The following is a 19114-nucleotide window of genomic DNA, read 5'->3' as shown; positions in this document are numbered from 1 at the left end:
GGAGTTTTTCTTGTGCTATTTGAGCAAATGGGAATACCCAACTATGACGCTATGAAATACTTTGGCCATCACCATAACAAACTGGTTTAGTTAACAATCTAAAGTGGAAAGATTTATCGATAGGCTAACACTTTACAAAGAGGTCCCGTTAGTTAACATTATAATGCCTTAACTAACTTTTAACAAAGTACACAACATACATTTGTTTCAGTAGGCCTATTTATTCATCTTTGTTAACATTAATAAATACACAACTGTTCATTAGTTCATGCTATCAGAGGTAGGCTACATTGAATAATATTAAAAGATGCAAATTTTGATTTAAATCATTTAGCATACTAGTAAATGTTGAAATTAAAATTAGTATTAGCTAATTCATGTTTTAGAAAGAAATTTTTTTTTAGTTCATGTTAACTATAAGGCTAGTTAGCCCTAACTAATGTTAACAAATGGAACCTTAAAGTGTAACAGGTTTATCTAAAAGAAAGAAAGAAAGAAACAAAGAGGTGTGTTGTTCACATTTGCGGTTGGTGACAATAAATATGGGTTAAACAATGAGGAAGAGAATCAGAGATTCCCATCGAACACGTGACACTATAGATACAGTTATAAACGTCGAGCTACTATGTGCATATAGTATGTGTTCAGTCAAGTGTTCGTGTCTTAATATCTGATATGTGATGTTTTCTTTGCTTTTGTCTCCGTGAATGGTGATGCACCGTTCACACTCAGCCCTCAGGCGAGATGGTTTGGTTTTTGGAAGGAGTGTGCTTTTTACCTACTTTTCTGGTAATCTGGTCATCGAGCACATTCATAGTATCTTATATCATCGCATTGTTTCGACGAGATGTTGACGTTGTCCTTCCATATATAAGGTATGTGATATGCCTTTTTACATTGTGCTTGATTTTAGTTTGACACACATCTGAATTTGACGAATTTACAACTCTTAACATAATAGACCAGAAGCTTGTGATATTAGTAACAAGTCCATGTTTTAAGCGGGGATTTATATAGCCTATAGCCTATACATATAAAGCTCCTAGTTGTAAGAATTTCGTGAAAAAAAAGTTTTTGCTGGCAGCTCGTACGTTAGTTTCGTTTTCTACTGAGAAGATGAACGTGGCTCGTGTTCAAAACTAGGTTAGTATTCAGTGCAGGAAGCTGGACAAACTAGATATCCTTAAAGAAGATTAATTTAGAAGAATAGAAGAATAATATAAAATAATATAATATAATAACACACAATCACACACACACACACACACACGTATTTAATATAAATATAGGCTATAATATATCATGTAAAAAACACCCTACATTTTTTAAGTTTATTATTTAAAAATAATAACATAAAATTATATTTGAATTGAAAATACTTATTTAAAAAATATTTAAAAAATAAATAAGTAATATTTTCAAAGTCACGTATTGTAATGGTGAGGCCATGATTGCACTTTTATTAAATGTCATATACAGTGAACTGTGGACAATTTCTGTGCTTTTTTCTAATACAAAGTATTGCACGGTTATGACTAAATGTTTCTGAATTCCTTCATGAATGTTCGGTAACACTTTATTTTACACTATCCTTGTTACATGTACTTACCATAGTTATAACAGTAAATTATGCATAATTACATTGAACTAACCCTCAACCAAACCCTAATCCTACCCTAACCCTATAGTAAGTATGTTGTTGAGTAATATTTCTCAGTACTTAAATATATAATTACACATTAACAATGACATCTTAAAATAAAGTGTAACCAAATTTGTGTAAACGTTTCTGAAAATCAGTCCTTTGCTTTTTTCAGTGATACAGGGGCAACTCCTCCTGAGAGCTGTGTGTTTGGATTCATGTCGACAATCACTTCGTTTGCAGGTATGACTAATAATCAGCCACTTTCTGATTTCAGTTTGATTTGATTTTGATTTCCAGCTCATATTTCATAAGAACAGTTAATCTCCCAGCAGCAGCAGCAGCAGCTTCAGGAAACTCCTTACTGCTATCTGTGTCACAACCTTTTGGAAATTGTGCAACTTTTAGTCAACCGCAAACTGTTTGGTTTTGACATGTGAGAGGAAAGCAGTGGGAATGTCTCAAATATACGTTTCTTTAGTAACAATGGAATCTCGCTCATTCTGGTCTCACTTCTCTTTCTGCTGAAAACGAAAGCACATTTTTTTCCCAGCCGTGACACACAGCTGGAGTTCAGTGTTTTACAAAACCCCAAACAACAACTGCAGAAATGAAACCTAATGCCAAATCCCAGGTTATCAGAGCTACAGCCACCATGGCAACTCAAATAAATGTTTAAGTGATATAAATACTATTTTCATCGCACTTTCCTGCATAGAATTTATTGTTTTATTGCATGAGTGACTATTGTTGACTGTATTGCACAGCAATTTCCATTCTTTAAACTGATGAAACTCTGATGAATTTGTTTTCCAGCCTTTGCTACTATGTATGCTGAATATAAATTTGTGGAAAGAGTCCACGAGAGAACCGGTGCCGTGTCACCTCATCTAAACAAGGCTTCTTTTGCTGTTGGCATCATCTCTTGCGTCGGCATGTGTTTGGTTGCTACATTTCAGGTATGTCTAGTTTAGCCACAAACAAAAACTCTTTCAGAATTTACTCACTTTTAACCCAAAAATTATATTTTGAAAAGTCTACATAAAGAAAGTCAGTGGGTTCCAATATTGTTTTGGACCCCATTGACTTTCACTGCATGAACAAAAGCAGTTCTTCAAAAAATGTGAGTAAACAATGACTCTGATTGACGCTCACGTATGCTGTTGTGTTCTAGGAGACGACGGTGATGGTAGTCCATGATTTGGGTGCTTTACTATTCTTCGTCTTTGGAGTTATATACACCATTATTCAGAGCGTGATCTCGTACCGCGCTCATCCTTACGGACCTTCTAAGCGGATGTGTCATTTCCGTGCGTTCTTCGCTGCAGTGGCCTTTGTAGCTGTTTTTCCCAGTATCCTTTCTCAGTCTTACATGTGCTGCTGGTTGACATACTGAACATAGTTTTGCCAGTGTAAATGTTTATGAACATGCATTGCTATTCATCCAAATCCAGTGTTGTGATCCCAGCATGCTGGTTTCCCCTTGTGAAGACATGCACTGTTTACATTTCAGAGCAGACTGTTTGTCTTTAACGTCTCCTTCCAGCAGTTTTCTGTGCCGTTAATGTTGGAACTAGCAAACTTCACTGGGACATCAATGATAAGGTACAATTCATGTCACTAACCTAACATTTCAGAGCTCAGATTATAGTAGAATGTAATATTAAATTGCTTGATTTGTTTCCCTGCTTCTGAAGGACTACACACTTCATATAGTGAGTGTTGTGTGTGAATGGATCACTGCCTTCAGTTTTGTCTTCTTCTTCTTAACATACATCCAAGAGTTCCAGGTGAGTGCATAAAACATGATGAGACTTACATGTACACTACAGTTCAAAAGGTTTGGGGGTCAAAAAATAAGTTTGCTGATGCTTTAAATTGATCAAAAGGAACAGTAAAGACAATTATAATGTTTTATTTCAAATAAATGCTGCTCTTTTGAACTTTGTTCATCAAAAAAATAAAACATAATCCTTAATAAGGAATGTTTATTGACTTCTGAGGAATCATGCAAGACTGAGTAATGATGTTGAAAATTCAGCTTTGCCATCACATCACAAGACATTTTAATGTGCAATAATATTTCACAATATGCAAACAGCATTTTGATCAAATAAATGCAGCCTTGGTGTGCATAAGAGACTTTTAAAAACCTTACCAACCCTAAACTTTTGAACAGTAGTGTGTGGCATCATTGATTTTCACATTATTTCTAATCACTTACATTTAGTGAAATTCGTTTTTAGTTCCTCGTAGATTAACTTAACATTTCTTTTATTTCTTTTTACAGCAATTCACTCTGAAACTGACTGTTAATTTAATTGAGTATTAATGACCGTGACATCATACTGTTACCGGATGAGTTATGTTTCACTGTTTTTGGTACATTTTTATTAATATAATTGTATTTTTTATACAACTTATTAGCTTTTTTCACGTTGAAAGATCTGCTGCAGTATTGTATAATCATTTGCAGTGTATATTTTTGTAGCTTGCACTTTGGTCTTGTAAAAAAAGGCATAAAACGTACTTGAAATGTAATACACTCTAACAATTAATAAAGCTTCATCATAATGATTCTCCTTTTATAATCAACCAAGAAAAAAAATAGCACATTTATATTTGCATTTAATCAATCTTTGCTTCCTTTTTTTCTCCATGATCATTCCAAAAGTGAACCACAGGTGTTTTTTTTACTCTTGTTCTTTATGCTGTACAATGTGAATGTAAGTCCGTTTATTGCACAATGTGTCTGATTTTGTAATTCTGGAATAAAAACACATGACAATGATGATGATGATGATGTGCATGGCTAAAGAGAAGTGATTGCTTTAATGTTTCTAATAATAGGAATTGTAGCATACACTACTGTTTTAACATTTGGGGTCTGTAAGATTTATTTTAGACTTTTAAAAGAAATTAATACTAGAATTAAGCAAGGGTGCTGATCAAAAGTGACAGTAAAGACATTTATGTTACATAAGAACTTTCTATTCATCAAAAAATCCTGAAAAAAAAAAATCCGAATCAATGGTTTCCACAAAGAAATAAAGCATTGATTATTGATCATATGAAATGTTTCTAGAGCAGCAAATCAACATATTAGAATGATTTCTGAAGGATCATGTGAAAATTCAGCTTTACCATCACACAAATAAATGATTCAAAATGCATTAAAACAAACAAAAAAAATATTTCACAATATTCCAGTTTTTACTGTATTTCTAATCAAATAAATGCATAACAGACTTCATTTAAAAGCATTTTAAATTCAAGCCCGAACTTTTGAATAATAGGATGTTTCTTTGCAACGAATTTGAATATAACTTTTAAAGGGTTAGTTCACCCAAAAATGAAAATTATGTCATTAATGACTCACCCTCATGTCGTTCCAAGCCCGTAAGACCTCCATCTTCGGAACACAGTTTAAGATATTTTAGATTTAGTCCGAGAGCTTTCTGTTCCTCCATTGAAAGTCAATGGACGGCATACTGTTCACATCCAGAAAGGCAATACAGACATCATCAAAGTAGTCCATGTGACATCAGTGGCTCAATCTTAAGTTTATCAAGCGACGAGAATACTTTTTGTGCGCAAAAAGTAAACAAAAATAACGACTTTATTCCACTATTCATTTCCTTCTCTCTAGGCCTCGAGTGAGTTCACGTAGTGTTTTTACGCAGCGCGTCTGTGTTGTACGTCACACGCATCACACATGACCAGCGTCGGCCAATAGTGAGCCTACGTGTGACGTACAACATAGACGCGCTGCGCAAAAACACTACGTGAAATAGCTCGAGGCCCAGAGAGAAGGAAATGAATAGTGGAATAAAGTCGTTATTTTTGTTTACTTTTTGCGCACAAAAAGTATTCTGGTCGCTTTATAAACTTAAGATCGAGCCACTGATGTCACATGGACTACTTTGATGATGTCTGTATTGCCTTTCTGGATGTGAACAGTATGCCGTCCATTGACTTTCAGTGGAGGAACAGAAAGCTCTCGGACTAAATCTAAAATATCTTAAACTGTGTCCCGAAGATGAAGGAGGTCTTACGGGCTTGGAACGACATGGGGGTGAGTCATTAATGACATAATTTTCATTTTTGGGTGAACTAACCCTTTAATAAGTTACTTTGGAAAAGACAATTAGAAACATAAATCTAATTTTGTTGTTGATATGACTGCGTTTCAAAGTCAATTCAAGATTGTTCCAACTGGAGATGAAAAAAAAAGAAAAGAAATTTCCCTTAGCTACAATTTCAAAAAATCTATTTTTGAACAGATTTACAAGGCTCGCTTTAGCTCATTTCATAAAAACACACCCAGTGGCATCTTTTTATTGTTATTGGATACACATATGTACATGGTAAGAAATGACACACTTCACAATTCGCATGAGAGTAGCACTTAGACTTCAATGGATAGAATATAATCATAATCATCAGCGATCTCACCTAGTGAGCAACTGCCCTCAGAAACCACCAGTACAGATGTCAAGTATGCCGTCTCCATGATGTAACGCAACCTTTTAGTGCCATCGCTTAATGCCTGTCCTTTGTAAGGACATTCAAGTGCATTAACCCTGCTTTGAGATGAGCAAGGTTCATGACAGCCTACATACAGTAGGCCGAGTCCAACGCAAAGCTCATTAGCTGTGGGAGGGGGCGGAGCCAATCAATCGCTGAAGGATGATTCGCTGCCTGAGCTGTCGTCATCTTGCTCTTCCAAAGCTTTTTTGCCACCATCTGGAACAGGTGCGTCAGGAGTGCTGAAGGATACAAAAAAATAAATCTATTAGCTACAACATAAACAGCTCATAATCATACAAATAGTGACAGAATCAACTTTTACAAATGCAACACTTACTCAAGCAAACTAGGGTCCAAACCCTCCAATACCATCTTATTTTTAATGGCCATAACTGGAACACCCTATAAACATACATACAGAGTATAATTTGGGCATTTGCATACACATTTGACATGACGTCAGCCATAATTAGGGAGTAGGTTTATTAATGATGAAACTTAAGAGAAACACGCATACCACTTGCACCATTTTCAGGTATCTGGCGTATCGCGGGTCCTTGGCTACAGTCATGATGTTTTCCGCTGGGACCTCTGCTTTCGGCTCCTGAGGGGCCACTTGTGTTTGCTGAGATGCCTGAATGGAATAGGATTTTGTATTAATACTGACTGAAGGACTTCCTATGAGTGCCATTATGGTTATAACAACCTCAGAATGCAGTGATGAAGACATTAATATATCAGAATAAGTGTTACCTCAACAGGGGGTCCCGTGGCGCGACTGCCTTCCACTGCGGGGCCGTTTGTCACTGCAGACGGTCTCACTCCATCCACTGTCACTTCTTCCAAACCAGGAATAGAGGCTAACTGAAAATGTATAAATCACTGTTTCATGAAATCAACTTAGATAAGCTTAAAAAAAGAAGGTATTCATAAAGTCATGTTCCTTGAGTCAGAGGTTTTAAATCTTTTAGATGACACGGACCTCCACATATGATCATTCTAGTGCGAGAGACCCCATCCTGAAATTTAAAAGGCATCTATATAGTTTCATGTATAAAGTCCTAATTCACACTGTGAAAAATGTATATTATGAATGGATCAAAAATAGTATTTGGAAAATATTTTATTTATTTGCCCAGTTGTTTAAACCCACTGTTTATTTATATTAAGATGATTTGATTATTTATTTGTAATATTATATTTAATTGGTATTGTTTTGTATTCATTCAATTATTTAAAATCTAATGTAACGTTCGTGTATTTATATATTTTATTGTGTTTTTCATTATTATTTAATTCAATCTTATTTTTTTATTATTGTTTTAATAAAGTTATTAATTAATAGTACACTTTTTCTTCAAACATTTTCACGGACCATGAAAACCCCCTTTAGTGCCTTGACTTACCTTTGCTTCCAAAATGCTTAGTGTGGTCTCAATCTGCTGGATTCGCAGTGATACTGTTGCTAGCTTCTGTAAAAGCAAATTCCATCAGGTCACTGACACTTTCAGAAAATGTGTAAGTTGAGTTACTGTAAAGAGGAGGAGGATGTGCTGACAGGTGAACATACCTCCTCACAAACTGTGGAAAAGCGGTTCAGGAACCTGACGGTGTGGACTATGAACTGATTGAGGAAAGCTACGATTCTTCTCTGTTGAATGGCTGGAACCTTAAGAAAGAAAATGTAATGATCAGTTTCAGACCAGATGCTTTGTGCACGTATAAGTTATGTGAAAAATAATTCATAGGTGTCAGACGATCATGTGAGCAGCAGCTGATGTTGCCAAGTAAAAAAAACTCACCTTTGTAAGATCTATTCCTGATCCCACAATGGGTAATCCGTCCTCGTCCATTTCAGCAACTCTGTTGCGTTTTAATTATCACAGACACAGATTTCTACGCGTTAAATGTCTTAAACGAGTTGGCCGCGCGCATCAAACGCATCCTTGTGAAAATACCTCCTCACGTGACTTCACTATAGCACTTCCGCGTTTTGAACATAATAAAAGTTCTCAAACCTTTCTAACCTTAATAAAAATAGTTTTGTGTTACAAATAAAACTAGAGTAATTCATTGTTAAATATATGTTATATATTTTGAATACAAATAGTTTTTAACTGTTTACGTTTGCTTGTAACTCAAAAGTCCTTAACACTTCCACGTTACCATAATAAAAGTCCGCTCCCAAAAAACGAAAGTCGAATTTAACATTCGAGTAAATGTTGAGTTTTATGTATAATTATTGCGATTAATAATAAGTGAGCGGATAGTTTATTTATAATTGATTACTATTTGTAATTAATTACTAAGATTGAAACATTGTCAATCTCACACACACTCTTAAGTCGGCTATGAGATGATGGGTTATATTTCAGACAGCGGAACTGTTTGTGTACCAAGTACAAATAACTGTAAAATCTCAGGGGTTTGATTTTGCTACATAGTAGACCCACTGTAGACAAAGAAAAGGACATCAACACCAGCAGAGGACGAACACCACACTGTTACTACAAGAGAGAAAAAAATGCAGATTTTACAAATTTGAAAAATGACTTTAATTAGGAGTCACAAAACAAAATTCAGCACTCATTGGCATCCAACAGACTGATACATCACCAAAACAAAGATATCTTTTAAAAGACCACTGAGACAACAGTCATTTCCTAACTGTTGCCAAATGAAGGGAAGAGGAAAGCACTTAAAGTGCAAAATTTAAAAAGAATAAAAAAGATAAAATAAGCAGTTGTGGACACATTTAGGGAGTTCACAAACATGATTGTAGGTGTTAAAGTCAGATGCATCTGAAGTGTCGCTCAGTCATCAATTGCGAAGTCAAAGGGCTCAAAGTCAGAGCGCACTTTTTTGGCCTGATCCTCCTCCTCTTCCTTTGTACATTTACACTCTCTCCAGTCAGCTCGCATGGGGATGTTCAACACCACCTCGCTCGCTAATACTTCCCTGTGGCAGCACACACAGGATATACACAGGTGGTTATGCTGAAGCATGTTTTTACAATCATGTCAAACACATACTAATTTTATAACTAGTGTATGACTGCCCCCAGTTGATGAACTGTGCCAGTGTAACAATTACCTGCCAAACTGCAAAGGGAAATTTTTCTTGATGCGATAAAACAGCTTCTCGCCTGTATCCAGCTCCACATAAAAGTAGGGTGTTCCTGGAGGAGCAATCTGCAATGTGGGATATTATTGTTGGTCACAGTTCATCTTAACCGGGAACACTTCCCAAAAATCCTGATGTACTCGTTACATCATGAGAAGAATGGCATCTACGCTAATTTTAGTGTCTGTGTTTATCCCAAGGTTTTTCCTGCAGCCTGCCGGATCCAGGCCGTATCCAGATCTGACGAAGGACCTTCACCTGGACCGATGACAACGCAGTGCTGAAGTGCCAACTAGTCTCTCCCTATGGAGGATCCCACTACCACTCTACAGATAAGGCGTTGTCGGGAAAATTCGTCTTGCGGTCCTACCCCAAAGCAACAAATAAAATAAAATTCCTTATCAAAATTTATAAGGAAAGACAAGTATTTTGTTTAGGCTTGGCTTGTAGGGAATTCCAAACCTGCGTATATTCTAACGCACATAACTATAGAACCCATTCTAAATGCGCATGTGACCGCCATCAGCGTTTCTCACAGGTTCGCGTTTAAAGTCTGTGTAGAGAGAATGGTGTCGTCTTAGCGGCCCCTAATTTAATAACAAATGATCATTGCGACGGAACCAAATCAATTAAAACTAACTTTAGATGGAAATAACTTAACTCTGCTGTAAAGCCGAAACAATCTCTGTTACCTTAAATTATACGCTTATCTCTGTAAAGCTGCTTTGAGACAATCTACATTGTTAAAAGCGCTATATAAATGAAGATGACTTAACAGAAAACATATCATCGTCTCATCATGACTTGCTCACTCATTCCCTACAAAGATAATGTTGTATAGTTCACAAAGAGGAATTTGGACACTTTGGATTTAGAGTGCACAAACAAGACTCTTCACAAATGACATGATACATAAAAAAATAAAAAATAAAAACTTGAAATACAATCTGACCATTAAAACAGTTATTTAAAAAATAAAAATTCATTTAATTTATTTGTTAAATTTGATTTTAGACTACACATGGATTTGTTTTTGCAGGTTTGCAAGAAAAACCTAAAGTGAATGGAGTTGCATATACCAATAAGTAAATTGATTTTTTTTTTAAATAAAATCATTATATAATAATATTAATAATAGATTCTATTAACAATATATATATATATATATAATTTAAAAATAAATAAATGACATAACTTAGTAAATATAATTTAAATAAACTTTTGTAATAATAAAAACATATATTAACAGTGTATGTATATATAAATTATAACATCAGTATACAATTTACATGATTGAATAAACAGTATATTATATAATTTTAAATAAGTAATTTATACAATGTAATAATGATAATGATGTTGACGAGAAAGCAATAAGTTATTATATTGATAGTATATATCATTTAAAAATAAATAATTATATAATAATAAAGTAGTAAATTATTATATTAAAAGTATATTGAATTTTAAATGTTTAAATAATAAATAAAAACTCTAATTTGAAGTGTTCAATCTGAGGGAGACCGACGGTGTGTACCTGTTTGAGGTCTGTATGAGCTGGAATCTCCATCAGTTCCATCTGCTGCTCTTCAGCTTGTGTCATGAACGCCTCCTTGATGTCTTCTGTACTGCACTTCTCCATGGGAACCGGCACAGCCTGAGGATGACGAAGAAGAGAAGTTTCCGTCCGTTAAACCCATTACGCACTGCTTTCTCATAACTTTAGGAAACCATGTGTTTGGTCATCATTGGGAACACGTCCCTCAGAAATGGTTACTCGTCAATGCAGACAGATTGTCTATCCACTCAGACTTAAACTGATGAAATTATGTTGGAGTCTGCGATTGGTGGAAGGTGGGGCGTCTCTCACACTCTCCGCGCTGCTATAAGTTTACCAGACTCTCTTTTTCATTTATGTGGTGTTGTTTAGACTGACCTGGGATCTGTGCAGGTCAATCTGTTCAGGCAGACACCACAATCTCATTATGAATGACACAATATTTTGTATGGACCTGAAGTTGAAGGTGCTGGCTGCGGTAGTTCCTCTCAAACAAGACGCACCGTTGGCCTCTGCTTTTACAGAACTTCTTGACGGCGGTCTTGTATTTTTCCATCTCTTCAACCACCTCTGATGCCAAATCCACCACTGACTGGTAATGTCCGATGGGCAGCAGGAGAACATGGTCAGGAGTAAGACCACCCTTAGCGAGAGCCACGTAACACTGGAAATAGAATACTGACATTAGATCAACATGAAAAAGCAACAGGAGAGAAGTCTGTAATTTATCAGTTGATATATTTTTATGTTTGAAAGCTTTCTAAAGTGACACTGGGCTGCTGAATACATATTTTGTGGACTGACGTGTGTTCCGATGCTTATGACCAAGTGCTTCTCGACTTCTGGACTGGCAAGGCAGAACCAACAGGGTCCAGTGGGCTGTGCTGTTACAAAAGCAGAAATCAAGGTCTGTCAAGTCAAGTCAAGTCAAATCCTCCCCAAAATCAACTCTAAAAAGAATCGAAATAAGTTCTGCTGAGTGTTTCTAAATGAGGTAATAAAAATAGATCAGTTAGATCCATTAGACCACCTCTGAGAAGTGAATGGACTCACGGGGTTTTCTGGGCTGTTTGGGCTGATTGGGTCTGTCCCCGTCCGATTGCCTCTTCCTGCCATGTTGATGTTGCTGGTGATGTGGTTTATTCTGCCCCAGATCAAAAAAGAACTGGGATGCTGGTTCCTCCTGATCAAAAAGATTATTTATTTTTTTGAAGAAATTAATACTTTCATTCAGCAAGGGCGCATTAAATTAATCAAAAGTGACAGTAAAGAAATTGATCAAAGAATCCTGAAATCTCAGTTTCCACAAAAATATTAAGCAGCACAACTATTTTCAACATTGATAATAAGAAATGTTTCTTGAGCACCAAATCATCATATCAGAATGATTTCTGAAGGATCATGTGACACTAAGGACTGGAGTAATGATGCTGAAAATACAGCTTTGCATAACAGGAATAAATGACATTTTAAAATAGGAATCTGTTATTTTGAGTAGAAATATTTCACAATATTATGGTTTTACTGGATTTTTGATATTGAAGCATAAAAGGATGTGTAAAAAAAATAAATCAAACTGACCCAAAACTTGATGAGCAATAATACATCGCCTGCATACTAATTCTATTGAGTAAAGTAAAAACTGTACACACACCTCCGCGTCTGCCAAAGAGGGTGGCTGTCTTTCTTTCTTCCCATCTTTCGTAGGTTTCCTGTAGGGATTTTCTGTGACATCCTGAGGTTGTCTGACTAACTCTGTGGGGTCCATGGTTTTCATCGGTTGAATGTTGAATGCATACAAGTACTGAGAGAAAAGATAAACTGTCCAGTTAAACCATGAATTCAGTCTCCATGCGCCACAGGTCTTCATTAAAAATGAAATATTATGTAGGGATGCACGGATATAAAAATTCTGTGCATTAGCTGTTTTCACGTTAAGGCAGATATTAAAATTTTAAACTATTTTGTCTAAAATTAAAAATAAAATACAAAAAAATTAAATCAATTGTTTAAATGCTGTTAATTCAGGCATAATAACATTAATATTAGGCAGCATGAAAATGGATGTTTATATATATGCTATTTTTTTAATTAATTGAAATAAAGTGATACACAAAAAAAGAATAAAAAAGAAATAAAGTGATATATATATATATAAACAAACTTAAATGACAAATGTTGTCTTAGTTACTTACTAACATTAATAAATTTGAAGTACTAAAATGACTAAAACGTAAATAAAATAAGTTTAAAATTTTAAATAATAAATCACTAAAATGTAAAGTAAAATTAAAGGTAATTCAAATTTTTCTTTTTTAAATACTATAATTGTACATAAATATTACTATGGTGAATCATACTGACTTTAAGTGAGTGTTAGATGTTGACAAAAGGCGTTAGAAAATTTTATATAATCATACATCATTATCATATCAGTCATACAAATGTTTTACACACACACACAAATGACAAAAAAATACAAAGAAACAAAAATACCTTCTTCTTGGCAGGATTGTTGACTGCTGCCAGGGCAATGAATCTACTGACATGCTGAGCATTCTGTTGAAGGACCACATGATTCCTGTAAATGTATACACATTTTGTAAGACAAAGAGCATTTGAAAAAAAAGTAAAACATTTCCTGTTTCTGTAATAGCACACCTGTAGGGCAGCCTCTCATAATGGACCCCTTCCAGTCCCGCAAAATGGTAGCGGGGCTTCAGCTTGTCAGCGAGATCTGCGATGGTCGAAACCCCACAATACTTTGTATCAGTTTCCTGAAAAGGGCAAGAAAGTAAACGATCCTTAAGCACACGATCAGAAAATACCTGAGAAATGTATTAAACAAGCACAACAAAGCACTGACGGGACTGTTTCCGTACTGCCACACGCCTCGAGGCCACTGCGAGGACAGGAGAATGTCCACACCTCGAAATTTGGAGTTGGACAGCAGAGGAGCCACCAGGGCACTGAGGTCTTTACGGGTAAAGCAGTGTGAGGGAGCAGGTTCCTGTTGGGATTCTCTGCCACTGACATAGGCGATCTGAAGCCCCGATGCGCCCGTGAAAATGCCCCTTCGACCTAGGAAAAAACAAGCGTAATCGTCGTAAACTCAAGCTGAGCCCAACAATACATACATGCATAATAAGCTAACCGAAAACAGCAAAGACACATGTTTTCTGAAGATGACAGGTTATAGATCCATCTTACCCAGACATGTGATGTTGTCAGCCAACTCGCAGCCATCAGAGTTTGGGAAATACTTCACAGTCTCTTGACTGGCTGCGCCGAGAATATATGTGTGAATTGGTGCTGGGGGTTTAGAAAGAGCACAGTTTAATTCAGTACATTTGTTTGGTGTGATGAAAGGAATACATTTTAAAGATATACAAGGAAACCTTACCCTTTTTTGCACCAGATTTGTATGTTTCCCATTCCGATTCAGCCTCGGGAGAGGTTCCAAAAAAGTCTCCAACACACAACAGCAACTGAAAAACAAAACCGTCTAATTAAACCCACAACTCTCCCTCTCTCTTTCTCTTAAATAAGTAAGATACACGTGCAGACTCACATCAAATTGCCCGCTCTTTTTCTGAATAGCGTTCACCCGGTTGAACAAAGCATTTATTCTTCCTTCAACGTCACCACATGCGAGACTGAGAGGGTATGAAACATTAAAGCAGCGTGTGAAAACAAAACACATTGGTTTATTACATGTACACCTCCGCCTATGCTGTTATTTAAATTATTTACAGTAAATTATTTGTTGAGATGGGTAACGAGCTAGCTAACATTCACATATGACGCTTTTTAACCCAAAATCAAAACTTACACTCGTAAAGGCTTGTCTTCCATACCGAAAAATATATAAATCTTTCTTAAAGACTATTAAAATTAATCACGCTTGTGTCTGAGCATTGGCGTTAAATTGTGTGCGTCGACAAAATAAACCCTGTCGTAACAGGGAGCAAATTATTTCGACCGCTCATTATGAAACATACATCTGAAGGTGTTTTTTTTTTTTTATTTGGGTGCTATAAATTATTACATACATTAGAGAAAATACCATATTTAAAGAATATAATTTGTAAACACGAGAATATATATTACAAACCTACAAACCTAAACGCAAATCAAGTTTCTCTCCGGAAGAAATACCAGGGTGACACAGTAAAAGCGTATTAAACGCATAGACAGTAAAAGAAATGGACACAGCGACCCCATTGGATTCAACGGAGACAAAGTGAAGCCCATTAGAAACTTTTACTTCCTGGGGGTCCAGCGTACTGCGCAGACTCAAACTGAGCTCGACGACGTAGATGTGACGTGAGCAAACCGTCTGTCTTCTAGTGGCTGTGCCAAGATCAATCTGAATCATTACCTTCCGAAACTCGCAGAGACGGAGAGCGTGAGTAGGAGCTGTCCATGATCTTGGAGCAGGAGAAACTTTTTGTAGGTGTTCTGATTAATTACTTTGTCATTTTGCCTCGACGTCCTCCCGATTGCTCGCGAGCTTCTCTTCCTGTCCATACGGTAATTTCCTACTGTGCGACAGAGAGTCGCGTGGCTGTGACGCAATCGTTAGCCTACTTTTACAAAAACTGCTTCTACAGGGCCATAACGTAAGCTACAAGGTAATGGAGCCTTTTATACATTTTCGTGTTTCTTTAGAAATAAATAATGGACAAATGGAGTCTTTAAACGCCTCAGATGTGAAGTTATTCGCTGTCAAAGTGACGCCAAAATGAATGGGAGTCAATGGGATGCTAACTGCAGGTGGGGTTCCGTTAGCCAATGGCGGCGTCCGGGGGTGCTTCAAAATAATACAAATCGCTGCACCCTTGATTAAACGCTTCCACTATGCGCACATTATTCGCAATATTTGCTCTAGCGAGTATCACTTTATAGAGCAATTTTATCGGTTAAATTGAATATTTATAATGTATAGACTCAACCAAACTAAAATATATTTTTCTTATGCGTTAATATAACATTATGATGTAGATTTAAAAAACATACTACTGCGCAAAACTGAGGCGAGCAGGACACCACGTGACGCAACACCAAACCACGAGACCAAAACAGGAACTGATTTACATTTGAAATCCCGAAGTGTACAATGTAATAAAAGAAAATAAACTGCCATATTATTTATACCACGACAGAGATTTCTGCCGATGAGAACTGCGTTTAAACAAGTGCCAATATATCGCTTTAGTTCAGGAATGCACATTAGCTGACTGTATGAACCTGCCAAATTAAACATGTTTAAACAAACAGACGAATTTATATAGCACTGTGCCTTTTGTATATGCAAGCCATCCGTTTGTTTTCAAAAGAAGCGTTTGTTTATGGGATCTATGCATGCATATGAGCACACTCGGATTCTATGCGCTGAATATTTCCATATATAGGCTTTGGCATCGAAGGATGAAAAAGCGTCTCTATCACAGCTGAAAAACAGCCGCTGACCCCAGAACAGCAGACATGACATCCCCCGAGCAGATTATAGAGATCGTGATGGATGACAAAACGTACAATGTGAGTAAAAGCAAACTGATCGAGAAGAGCGATTACTTCCGCGCGCTGTACAGCTCGGGGATGCGCGAGTCCGCGGAGGATTCGGTGCAGCTTCGGGGACTGAGCACGCCGGGGCTGGAGCTGGTGCTGGAGTTCATCAACACCTCCAAAGTTCAGGTGGCCAACGAGACCCTGGAGGACCTGATCGAAACCGCATCCTTTCTGCAAGTCACTTCCATCTTAAAACTGCTCCTCTCGGAAATCAGGCTGGAGAATTGCGTCGAGCTCTCCAAGCTCTCTGAAATCTACGGGATGCATGATCTTAGGAATGCTTGTTTGAAATTCATGAGCTGCTATTATCATCTCATGCTGCGCAGGCCGGAGTTCAAGATGTTGTCAGCTGTTCTGCGGGATCAGATCCGAGATATGCGCATGAAAGGTACGGCCACTTTAGTAGCAATAGGGGATTTCACTGACACCTGTCTGGATCTGGCAAACCAGGACGAGCCGTGGTCCATGTTGAGGTATGATGAGCTAAGGCAACGCTGGAAACCTCTAGCCAACAATCTTCCTCCAGACATGATCAATGTCAGAGGTTACGGATCTGCTGTGCTGGACAACTACTTGTTTATTGTTGGTGGATACAGAATGACAAGTCAGGAGATCTCGGTGGCCCACTGCTACAACCCCTGCAAGAATGAGTGGAACCATGTGGCACCTTTGAACCAAAAGAGGTACAATTCACTCATGATGTGTCCAATTATATGTGGTTTGTCTGGTGCAAGGAATCAGTAAGTGCTCTTTTGGTTTCCAGATCAAACTTCAAGCTCCTGGCCGTGAGCGGGAAGCTGTATGCGGTTGGAGGTCATTGTCTGGGGACGGTGGAGTGCTACAGTCCCGAGCAGGACTGGTGGACGTGTGTGGCGTCTCTGCCTGAACCTCTCGCCGAGTTCTCTGCCTGTGAGTGTCAGGGCATGATCTACGTCATGGGCGGTTATACCTCTAGAGGTGTGTTTTACTGTTTGAGAGATGGGTTCATTCACACTCACACACACTAACACAGGCATTAGACTTCATTTACTTTCTTTAATGTGACTGGTAGTATTGTGAACTATGTATGTTATTCCAAAGGAAAAAATGTGTTTCTTTACTTCATTTGTGATTTGTTCCCTGTTTTGGCTGAAGTCATCAAGCCCCTTTTTTAAACTAGATTTAAAAGTATTTAAAAATATCAATTATAACATTTAAATGTCCTTTTACATCATTTGACTCTCAATTTTAAAGTTTTTTAAAGTTAATCTTTTATTTTTTCATACAGTATGTAATGATAGCTAAATTGAATTCACTTGTAGCATTAAATATAATTGGTGTTATTGAATTTATTTAGATAAAATATTATAGAATTTTATTACCAGTTATTTATCGGTTATAACATGAAAAATAATTCACGTAATTGGCCATCCATTTTGTATTGGTACAAGATTACTCACTTTAAGTGAGTGTTAGATAATCGCAAAGGTAATCTAAAAGCAAAAATATGAGAAATCAGAATAAAATATATTAAATAAAAAAATATATATATTTTTAATGTTATCGGTCAATATATATTCAACACATCTCTTATGCATTCTCATTTCCCCTATTTTTACTTTTTGATATTTTTGCCATCATCTATCAGTCAAAGATAAACTTATACGGATATTAAAATTATTAAATTGTTATGGCTGATAACTGATAAATGGCTGAAGTAGCCAAACAATGAAAAAAACTCAAAGTCACCATGAAATCAAAATGAACTGTTCTTTTATTTTATGGAATATTGCAATGTTTATTAAAATTGTTTTATCCATGCACATCATTATTATTTTTTAATTCATTTGTCCTTTTTAATTAAATACATACCGGTAAATGCCATTTTGCTCATATATACACATCACAGTAGGGAAGAAAAGACGATTGCAGTTTTATGTTTCATGCTGAATTTAAATTTCCGTTAAAATGATCTTAAAACGACCCGAAATTCCATCATCTCAGAGTTTTTCTCCTAATATCTGACAGATAGGAACACCAGCGTGCTGCGCTACTGCCCCGTATCGGACGCGTGGTCCGTGTTCCATTCCTGTTCGGCTCATGTGCGCAAGCAGCAGATGCTCTCAGTGGAGGACACCATCTACTTAGTGGGTGGTTACACGCATGAGCTAGAACCTGCAGAAACGGGACGGCGGAGGCTAAGCCATACGGAGGACATGCTGACGGTACAGTCCTACAACGTGCAGACGGGAGAATTGTTGCAACTTAAGGAGAACACTTCAAAGTCGGGTTTGAACCTCACCTGCACGCTGCACAACGATGGCATTTACATCATGAGCAGAGACGTCAGCCTTCCCACCAGCCTGGAGCACCGCGTCTTCCTCAAATACAACATTTTCTCAGATGCCTGGGAGGCGTTCAGACGTTTCCCTGCTCTGGGACAGAACATGCTGCTTTGCTCACTCTACCTGCCCAACGTCCTCTGAGGTTGCGCTCTGGGGATCTGGAGAAGACTGCAGACTGCTGGGACACAGGGATTCTATTGTAGCGATCCCAGCCACTTCAGAAAGGACAAGGATCACCTTACCAGTTTACTAGATCAGAATGATCAGCCAGCACAAAGAACCTGCAGGAGATATTAAAGCGATAGTTTAGCCAAAAATGAAAATCCGGTCATCATTTCCTCACCCTCATTTTGTTCCAAAAATGAG

At 37.1% G+C, this 19114-nt stretch overlaps 4 protein-coding genes across 8 annotated transcripts; 2 read left to right on the top strand and 2 right to left on the bottom strand.

Moving 5' to 3' along the window:
* The first annotated feature begins 559 nt into the window (after positions 1–559).
* Positions 560–4817, top strand: dram1 (DNA-damage regulated autophagy modulator 1). Of its 2 annotated transcripts, none has more exons than XM_081363150.1 (7): positions 560–875; positions 1818–1885; positions 2459–2601; positions 2817–2994; positions 3189–3247; positions 3340–3432; positions 3933–4817. In XM_081363150.1, exons 1-7 carry the CDS (start codon positions 745–747, stop codon positions 3972–3974), a joined length of 714 nt encoding a protein of 237 aa, XP_081219276.1. In that variant the 5' UTR covers positions 560–744; the 3' UTR covers positions 3975–4817. The 2 variants fall into 2 exon arrangements, with proteins under 2 accessions (XP_081219276.1, XP_081219277.1); XM_081363151.1 differs by having other exon boundaries at positions 571–875; positions 3192–3247; positions 3933–4443.
* A 931-nt stretch (positions 4818–5748) lies between these two features.
* Positions 5749–8167, bottom strand: washc3 (WASH complex subunit 3). Its single transcript, XM_081363078.1, has 7 exons — positions 7975–8167; positions 7743–7841; positions 7579–7644; positions 6926–7036; positions 6690–6806; positions 6510–6574; positions 5749–6411 (listed from the first exon to the last, which is right to left on the bottom strand). Exons 1-7 carry the CDS (start codon positions 8023–8025, stop codon positions 6318–6320), a joined length of 603 nt encoding a protein of 200 aa, XP_081219204.1. The 5' UTR covers positions 8026–8167; the 3' UTR covers positions 5749–6317.
* A 540-nt stretch (positions 8168–8707) lies between these two features.
* cwf19l1 (CWF19 like cell cycle control factor 1) lies at positions 8708–16655 on the bottom strand. Of its 4 annotated transcripts, none has more exons than XR_014030000.1 (14): positions 14686–14822; positions 14425–14509; positions 14257–14341; positions 14064–14165; positions 13720–13934; positions 13515–13630; positions 13350–13434; positions 12508–12657; positions 11907–12036; positions 11658–11737; positions 11308–11517; positions 10833–10952; positions 9266–9661; positions 8708–9130 (listed from the first exon to the last, which is right to left on the bottom strand). XR_014030000.1 is itself a non-coding variant. In XM_081363076.1 (14 exons), exons 1-14 carry the CDS (start codon positions 16529–16531, stop codon positions 8986–8988), a joined length of 1722 nt encoding a protein of 573 aa, XP_081219202.1. In that variant the 5' UTR covers positions 16532–16655; the 3' UTR covers positions 8708–8985. The 4 variants fall into 4 exon arrangements, 3 of the variants coding, with proteins under 3 accessions (XP_081219202.1, XP_081219201.1, XP_081219203.1); XM_081363076.1 differs by lacking the exon at positions 14686–14822 and adding an exon at positions 16431–16655 and having other exon boundaries at positions 9266–9363; XM_081363075.1 differs by lacking the exon at positions 14686–14822 and adding an exon at positions 15235–16510 and having other exon boundaries at positions 9266–9363.
* Positions 16656–16685: 30 nt separating this feature from the next.
* Positions 16686–18889, top strand: klhl42 (kelch-like family, member 42; the record flags this gene model as incomplete). Its single annotated transcript, XM_081362640.1, has 3 exons — positions 16686–17107; positions 17188–17381; positions 18432–18889. The coding sequence occupies 3 exons, from the start codon at positions 16686–16688 to the stop codon at positions 18887–18889; spliced, it is 1074 nt and encodes a 357-aa protein (XP_081218766.1).
* Between the last annotated feature and the right edge of the window lie 225 nt (positions 18890–19114).

This window comes from Scardinius erythrophthalmus (assembly GCF_964197995.2).
Source record: "Scardinius erythrophthalmus genome assembly, chromosome: 4".
Taxonomy (NCBI): Eukaryota; Metazoa; Chordata; class Actinopteri; order Cypriniformes; family Leuciscidae; genus Scardinius; species Scardinius erythrophthalmus.
Note: the sequence above shows the minus strand (reverse complement) of the source record. Positions and strands in the feature narration are given on the sequence as shown.